At 34.4% G+C, this 12,097-nt stretch overlaps 1 protein-coding gene across 7 annotated transcripts in view; it reads right to left on the reverse strand.

The window, feature by feature from the left end:
• Positions 1 to 12,097, reverse strand: part of LOC116427605 (uncharacterized) — a 133,812-nt gene that overhangs the window by 62,850 nt on the left and 58,865 nt on the right. For all 7 annotated transcript variants that reach the window (XM_076373345.1, XM_031978135.2, XM_031978140.2 and 4 more), the window contains exon 3: positions 6,662 to 6,910. In XM_076373345.1, coding sequence (XP_076229460.1) covers positions 6,662 to 6,910 — 249 coding nt within the window. The remainder of the gene's footprint in view (positions 1 to 6,661; positions 6,911 to 12,097) is intronic.

Here is a 12,097-nt window from a genome sequence, read left to right on the forward strand (position 1 = left end):
TTGTATTAAATAAATACTACCCAATCATTTCTACATTTTAATAAAAGTTTCGATGTTACATTAATATTTTAATAACGATTCATAATTATGTTAAAGCACTTTATAAGACATCACAAAGCAGAAATTGTATTTTTATATTTTATTCTATTTTAAATATTATTTATTTCAAATTTTCGTTAAATTCGAAATAATAATACAGCTGATATAAATGCGAAATCACGTTTCGTATGTTTCTATTTTACATAAAAAATGTGTATTATTCGTATTATCACGATAATTCCTTTCCACTCAGTGTACCAATCGAATAAACATCATACATTTTCAATTTGCCTTAAATTTAAACCGGCAGCGATATCCAAATGAATTTAAAATCACGTTTCATGCGTTTCCCTCGCGCAGCAAAACCATTTCCCATTGTTCAAAGATTTACTATGGAACAAAACCGACAGGCGCCTGTCCCCCTTTTTTTTCTTTTTTATTTTATTTTACATTTACAAGCCGAGTGCACCATGGACAGAATCGACAACCGGCGGGGAAAAAAATTCACGAGAAATTCGTGCTTTCACTCAACCGTCCACTCGCTTCCCCGCAGCCCGGTGCGCCTTAAATTTTTCAACGACACCTTTCCTTCGGCTTACGAATGTTTCATGTAACTTCCGTGCACGGCTCGCTTCGCCTAAGAAATATACAGTTGGATCTTGTATTTTACGTCTGACCTACATTCCGATATGCTCGGCATATCCTTGTGCAAGTACTTACATGCATACAGTTGATGCTTTACTTATCTTGCAAAGGAACTTCGGCGACTCGAGCATTCCGATTTTTTCGACACTTTGAAAGCTTATAGAGGAGCTGGAAATAGGTATGTATCGGACAATTTTTGTTCGATCCAAGTTTGCTCCTTCAGAGTGAAATCGTAAATGGAAATGGCTGTCGACCTATCTTTCTTTTATATTTCTGAAACTGCAGCGGATATGAGAAATATTCGAAATAAATATTGAAGGGTCTTTCATGTTTTATTCAATGATGTTATTGAATTAATTGAAATTTTCGGTTTAAGTAAAATATATGTTGTTGTTTATTATCTGTATTTGTTCTCTACGAAGTTCGCTCCACGAGATAGAGAATTTAAACGGTTTTATAGCAAGCACGGCGGGGCATGTTTTATTCAAACGAAAACCTTTACTAACTTAATAGTGTCATTTTATGGAATATTGAAGATATCTTCGATTTTTATTCAAAAGGTTTTTTATATCCGTTTTAATAATAAATGGTAGTCTATGGAAAACGTAGTACGTTTTTAGCATATCGTCGGTCGAAATGAGAAAATCTGTTTTGTTAACACGAAGAAAATAGTATTTTGAGATTATTTTTTTATAGTGAGAATTGAACGGTGTCTTATTGGTATGTTTGAATAATGATGTTGGATAATGATTTAACGCTGTAATAATGCATCGTGTGTACGCATGAAACGGAAGATGGTAAATAAACATCATTAAACGATGATGTATATTATAGATTCTATGAAAACGGTAAATGTTCGTATACTCTTGAGGAATAATGTATATAAAAAATGTTTATATTTCAAGGAAATAAACGTCCAAGTAAACAATTGCGATATAGCATGAATATTGCATTTCCAGAAATATTTATTGAATCAATATCAGGAAAACGCGCAACGCTGCTCCAATAAATATGTCCCGGCAAGCAAACGAAAAAGCGAATCGATGAAATATTAATTACGTTGAAATTCATTGGAAGCTTTGGACTCCTGTTACGATTTAATATTTAATATCAATGTAACATGTTACTTTTATATTTAACTATTCGTTCATACTGATATTATTCATATGTATGCAATTATACATAAAAAAAAACATTTCATGCGACGCATTCAGCATATATTCATGAAATTCATGAATTAGCATAAGAACATCATTAAATTTGTGAGCCAGTAAATCATTATTTATGGTCACTTATATTACACTCTATGTGAATGTCAAAAAGTTCGAGAAGCAATAAAAGAATACATGATAATAGAGTCATTACATGTGTAGTTTTTATGCACATACAGATGTACGAGAAAAGAATCTAGAGATAATGTAAATTTATAAGTAACACAAATTTCTAGACACTTTGTATCGAAGTTTTATGTTATATTTTTCTGTTAGTTTCTTTCCCCTACAATATGCAACCTATACTATTGTATACCTAGATAATAACAATATCGGTTCAACAAATATTCTCTGGCAAAATGAGAATCATCTAAATGAGAACTCTTCAACGTCGGAACTGCCAGACAAATTGGAATGAGCCACTTCAAGTTTCTTCTACAATTAAAACGTACAATTCCTTTTCAATTTCAGTATTTACTAATTACACAACATAATCCACCAAAAATATCAATGAACAGACCTTTATAATTTGCACATGAATGATGAAATAGAATAAAATATAAAAATACAATTTCTGCTTTGTGACGTCTTATAAGGTGCTTAACATGATTATGAATCGTTATTAAAATATTAATACGATATCGAAACTTTGATTAAAGTGTAAAAATAACTTTGGTAGTATTTATTTCATACGAAACATTCGAATTGCTGAATAGTGTACACGTGAATGCCTTTAACATTCATCAAGTAAATAACAAGTGCAGTAATGATTATTGTACTTCCCCCAAAGCTTTTATCAGGAAACATTCGGGGAAGCTGGTGATACTCCAAACACGATGAAAAAGAGTAATTTGATACGCGGGGATTTTTCATACAGATCCGAAGGAAAAAGAATATATTTCCGCGAAACATCGATAAACGTAAAAGGCTTTCATTCGTTCGATATGCGACTTCGATACACTCGGGTCTCGGCTCTCGTGCAGTTTATCATAAACGTATATTGCATCCTGGCCCCAAACATCGGAATTTATGTTCCATCGTTCATTTTGTTCTGATATCTGTGCTCTCGCGCGAAACGACGCCGATCAAAGTTCAACTGTAAAACACATATGCGTCGGTCCGCGACTCGTTATATATAGAATCTTCGGAGCATTCATAGTTCCATTTATATTTTCCTATCAAACGCGAACTGTGATTTATACGGATCTCGACACGGGGTGAAATAAAAACACTGGCCACGTGAGCTCGGTTCATAGTTTATTATTGACGGCGATAACGGGGCTAATTCGACTCCACGTACTGTAAGCTTCGGTTCAATTAATTGTCAACATGCCGGCTACTACGGTGGTTATCAATGATCCGAGTTCCATGGTTACTGGGAAATAATTAGAACTCGCGAGGCAACCGAATGAATATGTTTAGTAACCTGAATAATTGGATAATGCTGTAACGTGAAAATTGTGTACGAATAATTAATTAATTCTTTTTCTTCTTTGCTACAAAGAAATCGGTGGTAGATAAGACACCTAAGTTTCTCGTGGCAGACAACGTGTTAATTAACGCGATGTCACATGGTGTAAAAGTATTCTTATTAATTACATAAATATTAAAGTAATTCCCTTATGACTTAAATAAATTACTAATTAAATAAATCTTAAATTAATTTACTTATTGGTTCAATAATTTCTTAGAGACTGATTTAATTAATAATTTTTCAGGATTTTCTCCTCGAATTTGAAACTGCCTTCGACAATATGTAAATAAAACATTTGCTAAATTACTTGCTGATCAACGTACCGATGAACTTAATTATTGGGTTCATTGATATCTTTTTTTTGTAATTAAAGTTACTTTCATGATCACGTGTTTATTACGCAAATCTTCTTGCACGCGTGTATTCCGAGAATTAATTATCGATTTGTTTCTTAAGGAATTTGTTTACACTTTGAGCTGATAATTCGCAATAAAGAAACAATAATTTAGTGATTATCTTTCCTTATTGGTATCGTATATATGTAACTGATATAAAAATTCGCATTTTGTAGAGATGACTACACTTATTGCCGTCTTTTCTTTAGATAAACTTAAACATTCGTTTTGTTGTACTGTATTAACACGTTTGCGACCACGCATCACATAGAATGGCGGCCATATACTTGAGGACAACTTTGATTCCGCCTTTAACCTTTTGCCGACGAAGGTTCTTTGAAATATACAAAACCTTCAACGGATAAAACTGAATTATACATTAAATACTCAATTAATATAAAAAAAGGAAACTATGCGATGATCTCTTGCTGTTCAAGTAACTAAATCATTTGTCTGCGACTTAACACTAGAACTACCGGATGGGTCAAAATGACCCATTCATGATTTCTTTTTTTCCAGTTATTGAAAAGATAACGAATGTTTCTCTGAGAAATTACTAGAGAAATTGATTTAGTAATACAGAAACTACAGTGCAAATCAATTGAAGTCTTAATAGTTGCACCATTTAGTTTCTACAGAGAAATTTCAAAAAGACGGTTTGACTGTTTAGTAATTCTAGTGTTCTTCCAAATACGAAAATTTCATTTCGCCGAAATATCGACATCCGTCCGCGAAGGGTTAAAGTTTTATAGGGTTTGTTTATATACATTGTAGACAAATGCTAAGAATATATGTATAACGTACCACTTTCCTACTACATATTAGCAACAAAACATTTCACTTATTTCAATTCACGATTCAAAGGGAAACGTACCATTTTACCTAACTTTCCCCTATTTCAAATTTGACCGTGGCAACGAATGTATTAAGAAACCAGTGTCAACTGTACAAAAGTGTCGATGAACGTTTACTTATCAGTCACCATGGATCAAACAATCAGAATAAACATTTGAATCCACTAATGAAATTGAACGTCCTTCAACCGTACGTGTCGAGCACGTCCGAAAGGAATTAGTGTTCGCTTAGACATTTTACAGTTTTCCACTGCCAAACGTCGATTCGATGTTAGGAAGCCTATCGGAAACGTTTATCGCGGAGTGCTCCAGTTCGCGTCAATTGCTTTGAATTCAGGACGAGGCTGGATCAGGGTTAGGGTAGCTAACTGGATTGTCGGAATTCGGGCTAATACAAGTCTATCAACTTATTTCGTCGATCAGTTGGACAGGTCGCAACTCTTGCTACGTCTCGATCTGCAACGAAAATGAAACTTCGGGTGTTCATGGATCCGAACGTGTTTTATCCGTAAAATATTGAATTTGATAAGTATTATTTGGTAAAAGTTTAAGTTGAATTTCGTCGATGTTTTTTAAGCTGAATTTCTGAGATATAAACCAACGAACATCGATTTTTCTAGTGGCAATAGAATAAACTGCACAACAAGTGTTTGTAAACCTAGTGTTAAGCAAACAGTATTTACTTTTGTATTTTCTATATATATAAATAGTTGAAACATGTTTAATTTTATTAGTGTAGGCACTTAAATTACTCTGATTATTTCAATCGTCGTGTGTTCTAGAATGATAGAGCATTAGATCTTCATTTCGTGTTCTTGAAGCGCTAGTTTCTAAAATTTATACGAACCTATTTTTCTAGAGATAATAAAGTGAGAATAAAGTGAGTAATGAACGTTCGTGTATCCAGTATCAAAGCTTAAGAATATTCGTTAACGATTAAACGTGAGTGATTCCTTTCATTATCGAACATCGAAATTAGATAAAAGGAAATGCGAGAAAATGGAGTGAAACGTAAGCAGAAATTGATTGGAGCCTCGGGGTGGTGTGTATTATAGAAGGTTAATGGCTGAGTAATACCGATTCTTTCGATAATTGTCCAATTTCCAATTACGAGGGAGAAGTTTCGCGTTCTTAATCAGTCAAGCATGAAAACGACCCAAATAACTCGGACTTAATTGGAATTAATGCATAATTCCGTGAGCAGAAATAGAAGTACATATTATGGATCAATTATTATGAACGTATTCATTAGGAAAAGATTGAGAAAATAAATAATTAACATAGAATTCAGTGCAGACTTTTGATTTACAGATAATTTGTAAATTATATTTTAAATTGATAAACTTTGATGAATTGAAAATTAGTTGATAAATTATATTATAGATGCATAATTATTTACTATGAAGATATTATAAGTTCATTTGCTTCGAAGTAAATATATTAGAATAATCAATCCTCATGAAAATCATTTATACAATATACACAATAATTACATTTCAATTTTATTAGTATTTCTTAGTAAATTTAATTTCATTAGTATCTTTTAGTAAATCTAATTTTATTAGATTTTACTAGTATCTTCGATAAGCATGTGATTCTTCTTTCTCGCCCTTTAATTTTTCATCAGAATATATTACATTTCGCTTGCATCTGACGACTAAATACACACTTCATCATTTGATTTTATGGCGTAGCAATAAGAGATTCGTCAAACTGAACTCAACACTTGGGTTAACCAAGTTAATTAACGTAGACAAAGGAAACTACATGATCTCTTGCTGTTTGAGTGATTAAATCATTTGTCCATAACTTAGCCTTCCAAATACGAACATTTTATCTCATCTAAATGTCACTCGTCCGCAAAGGGTCGAACAAGTCAAAATTATACAAACAATATGACACACGACAACGAAACAGAAATGTTTAATGATCCCGTGCGAAATAAAATCCGACGTAAATAACCACGACAAATCCGTAACACTATCCGAGCCACCGCACGAAAATGTCTAATAAAGCATGTAAAACCGGAGCGTTTCAGCTTACCGAGCATCTTGACACCCTGGACAGGACTCAAGGGGTAAAAGTCCCCGTGAAGAGGGCAATGGAAGCCGACCCTGCGTTCCCTTCTTCTCGCCCTCCTGGTGAGCATGCACAGCAACACGCCCAGAGCGAGCATGAGTGCGCCCACCACGATACAAATTGGACCGAGGATTCGCGAGTTCCCTGTGAACGCGATCCTGGCTGCGTACGAATCCTTGTCCTCGTCTTCGCCAGGTCCGCGATAAGAGGCCGCTGTAACAACAGGCAACCGTTAGTTCAGTATACAGCAGGAATTCAAAGGGTTCTGAAAATAATTCCGTGGGGTGTCAACGACCCGACCCAATAGCCGATTGACGGCGAGAATACGGAGTAACGAGCTTTGAAGGCAGTGCCGGCGAATCGAGAAACAAGCGGACGAATATCGCGAAATAAGATCACGGTAGAGAGGCGCCATAGAGTCGGGAGCGAGTTTTGTAAAAGTGTGTTCGAGTTTTTGTTAATATTAACCCTTTGCACTTGGTTGTCGCTGCGATAGTGTAGGATAATTTGATAACTTATGAGTCACCGGTGACCGAAGCTTCGAAATTGCTTGAAAATAATTATAATAAGAACATTGATATTGAATGAAAATATTTAGTGACACGAGAAGATAGATAATAGTGTAATACGAGCACTGTAATAAACATTAACCCTTTGCAATTCATTGTCGTCGCGACATTGTAGGATAAGTTAATGACTTATGAGTCACCGGTGACCGGAGCTTCGAAATTGCTTGAAAATAATTATAATAGGAACAGTGATATTGAATGAAAATATTTGATAACAGTATTCAGTAAGACTTGTAATTATAATTTCCCTTAAACAGAAATCTGTTTATCTGAAATACGTATTGAAACCGATATCATAACTGCTTTCAACTTCTGGTTTGTAGGGAGTAAAACGAACAGTTAACCCTTTCGCCGCGACACGCTTGTGGAGAAATATGATCGCTGTGGACAAGTATTACTGACCTGTCCACACTAATATAGGAAATGCTATGACATACAACTTTTCTGTTCCCTAAAGTTAAAAAAGAAGTATCACATAGTGTATGTGCCATGAGCATAAGAATTTCTTTTGAGGTCATTTCAAAGAAAATTGTGAAGCCATTTTTTCAAACAGACATCTGCGTGGACTCTAGACACATGCTAAAAAATTAAAAAATCGACTTCCGAAGTTTTGTATTGTTTTGTTACTTATATAATTAAATTCTACTTTTCAAATCCTAAAAAAAATTGGATAGATTATTAAAATTCGTTTTCTGAGCATAAAGTTGTGTGAATCATTTAGAGACAATCAAAGTAATCAGTTTTAGGGAAGTTATTCAAATGAATATTTTCTCTGGAAAATTTGGAGGAACTTCTTATTCTTCGCCGATGACTTTTTTTGGTAGGAAGCCAGACTTACGATCCAGACAATTGAAAGTTAGCATTGTTGAAGGATTTTGTATAAACAATGTATCTCACGCCCGGTAGCAAATTAGCTTCGCAGCAAAGTTTTAGAAATCATGTTATTGTTGGAAACTTTTGTTAAATATGTGGGATTCCGACTTTCGTTTTTAACAGCGATTTCCGCTTCGTAAACGTGCGGATGCATCGCGCTAATTAGCAGTCTGTTGTGTGCAGGCACCTCGTGAACCTTCTGCCTTTGTGCAAATAGTTCCATCATCATTTATTCGACAAGAATGAAACTTGGATTTTTTAAAGGAAAAAGTAAGAGGGAATGTTTCCAAATAATAATATTTCGAATTATTATTATTCATTAATATTTATTTGAAGCCTTGACTTTAGATTCTTATAAATCATTTTTACTGTAACAACTTGTTTTTCTTTCGTTGAGAATTGTACAACAAAATAACTATCTAATAAAATACGAAATAGTATAGTTCTTACAGTGAATCGAAGTAATTTCAAACGTGGAAATCTTATGGTCTGCAAACCTGCTCAAGGTTTAAGAACTTAAAAAAGCTAATAATATCTTATTAATTGCTCAAATGAAGGACAAATAGGAGAATAGAAAAGAAAAGGTTTAACGAAGCTAGCGAAGGCTATAAATACGAAACTTCATAGTTCTTCACATTATTGTCTTTCATGATTGTGAATATTGAAAGTAAACCCAAGCGTTTGAATAGTAAACAACAAAGCATATCCAACAGAAGATTAAAATCAACACAACGGAATGAATATATCGAACTCGATATCTTTTTTAATTAATTTCTTTCCAATCACGAAAAATCAAATTTCATTCTGTGTTCTCGACTTATTGCAATCTTAATTACGAATGACAATACATCTTCAACAAAGCGCAAATGTTTCAAAATATTTACTATTAACACTAGAGCATCACCAGTCAAAATAACGTTTCAGTTTTCTTGTTATATTGACATCAAAAAAGCGTTAAATACCCGAAATGACTTGAAAATTGAATAGTTTCACTTGAATATTATAATCAATATATAAAGAAACCAAAAAAAGTCTATTGTCACAATTTTCCTCAAGGTTACATATTAATCATATTAACACTGAAACTACCAGACAGAATAGAATGACCCCTTCGTCCTTTGTTTCTCTTGCAATTATCGAAAAGGTAACAGATGCTTTTCTGAGAAATGAGTAAAGAAATTGATCTTGCAATATTCAAAATGATTTGTGAGCCAATTGAAATCTCAATAAATGACACTTAGAGTTTCTGTAGACACTTCAGAAATTCAATTTCACTGCTTGGTAGGTTTAATGTTAACCTTTTGCACTCGAGAGGCGACTCTCAGTCATTTGATTGAACGCAACAAAATTATCAAATGAAAAATTCAATACAAAATTTTCAATAAGATATTAACACATGAAACAGAAATAAAACAATTGTGCACGCATAATTCATGCAAAATGTTCCTTCACGTAAGTAGCAAATAATATTGTTAATATTTCGTCAGAAAATCATGAATGTTTGTAACGAAAAATATTGTTGAGTGCAAAAGGTTAAAGGCTCGGTTGTTCCAGTGTTAAAACAATTACCATCCGTTGCAGCTAACCTGGCACTCTCGTCGGAGTGCTCAGATTCGAAGGCGCACGCCTTGCCCACACAGATTTTCGGTTCTGGTGTATGATTCGCCGAGGCGCTCACGCACACTACTCGGGTCGCGCGAGGAGCCGTTTCCGGACTTGCAATTGGAGTTCTCGGGGCGACTGTCTCCGCCCCTATGACGTCACGAGTGCCAGGTTCGTTGGAACGGACAGTACTTGTATTCGTATCGGAGATCGCTTCCAACTGAATAACGAAAAATTATATAGACGCGGGTTATCGATTAAATCCTGACCCAGGCGACTAAATAAACTATTGAAAATCAAAGTCGGCGCGCAATATTTCAAGCGGCAACCCAGTTTCATATCGTACCGAGGAATCACGGGAAGAACGCGTCAACATTTCTCTTCTTTTAACTTCGAGCCCCTCGTTTTTGCACAATACGCGCAGCGCAGGAAGATTGCGCGTGAATGATCCCCGCATTAAACGAGACCTCATTTACGCGACAATATGTACCCGGTGGCTGGAAATCTCAAACATCTGATTGGAATGTCACCCCGTGGAACGTGAAATACGACGATTACTGCGCTGTTTCTATCTGAGTTACACGCACGCTTGGTTACGTGTGACAGGGTAGGCAGGTTTTATATACTAGCTGACAGTACTAGGTTGAACAGGACTTATCAGGTATGCCCACCGATAACATTATTTATTGTATTATCAATTCTACAATCGAAAGAGATAGTATCTTTGAAATCTAGCTACGGAGTCTGTTAGTTTCATAGTGGGTCGTTTTATTTCATTTCTTTGAATTTTGGAATATACAGTCTGGATTTGACACCTTCTTCTTAATTATAAATTTGTAAATTGAAAATTCGGACGTTCCGAGTTTGTAAATTGAACATTTGAATGTTCCTTTGTAAATTGTACATTTTTATATTCCACGTTTGTAAATTAAAGCTTTCCATATTCCAATAAATTCGAAGTACCTATATTCAAAATTGGTAAATTCCTAGAATCTGAATTTATAAATAAAAAATGTCTATATTCCGAATTTGTATATTAGAAATTCCTATATTCTGAATTTCTAAGTTAAACATCCCTATATTCCAAGTTCCTAAATTAAACACATCTACACCGTAAATTTCTACATTCCGTTTTTTTAAATAAAAAATGTCTATATCCCGAATTTGTAAATGAAAAGTTTCTATGTCCCAAATTTCTGTGCTTCAAATTTAATCTTGAACTTTTCAATTAGTTAAATACAACGTCCTTTAGAGAAAACGAACGCCTCACTTCGAACAGACAGCTTCCCGTTCCGAAGTTCTAGAAGTCCTCCAATTACTTATTTCTGAGTTACTGCAAATAGCATTACGGTGGAAAACCGTGGAAAATCGACTTTTACAATGCTTCGGAGAGGAGAGAGATCTCTTAAGGAGGCTCCTTAACGCGCAGATCACTATTTGCCGGTCCACAATAACGCAGACAATGAAACCGAGAACGAGGAGTTACGCGTCTCTTGAATTCGCGCCGGTCTCTCGAGTTTCTTCCCTTATAGAGATTGCGAGGAGTATGACTTTCTCCTGAGCCACGAAGGAAAGTTTCGTTAAAACTCTCCCACGTGCTCCTAAACGCAATCAGTATCGCCAGTTCGTTCGGCAAAAATAATAGAGATAAAGTGCGGATTGTTGTGACCTGTACCGTGTTAAATAGAGACAAGATACACCTATGTCTTCTCGCTATGGCGAACGAAGATTTCACGCTGACTCTTCCGCGATACACCGGTTCCAATTACAGTACGTTGCAAAAGTAATCAGCCAATTTCACCGTGAGATAAACGTTTGCGAAGCTGTAAGTTTTGGAAATTTATATTATTAATCGTGTTGGTAATATTGTTACTAACAGCTAGAAACATCTATTCAGGAATTTATATTATTAGTTATATCAATGATATTGTTATTGATAACATAAATAATATTAATTATTGTGAATATTCAGTTTTATTCGATTTTCATGCATTTATGCACGTGCATGTTTCAAATATAAGAAATTGTGTACGTTAGTAACTACTAAATAATTAAGAAAAATTAATAGTATTTTCGTGTTATTTAAAGAAATTTTAAAGACATCGACTGAAATTTTGTTTGTATGTTTTCATAAAGTGTCCTGGAAAAGAAGAGAATTTCCATGAAGGTTCACGGTTCTGTTGTTATCACAAAATGAGCAATAAATTTCTTCTTTGGTATAACTTTACAGCATTTTTTTTATCTTCTTTCATGTTTATAATGTTTTTCTTGCCACGAAGTTGTATAATTATGATAATAAAGGCAGCAAAGATAATAAAAATGATTAATAGCGAGTGTGACACTCGTAAGAAATACG

This window comes from Nomia melanderi, chromosome 1, assembly GCF_051020985.1.
Source record: "Nomia melanderi isolate GNS246 chromosome 1, iyNomMela1, whole genome shotgun sequence".
Lineage (NCBI taxonomy): Eukaryota > Metazoa > Arthropoda > Insecta > Hymenoptera > Halictidae > Nomia > Nomia melanderi.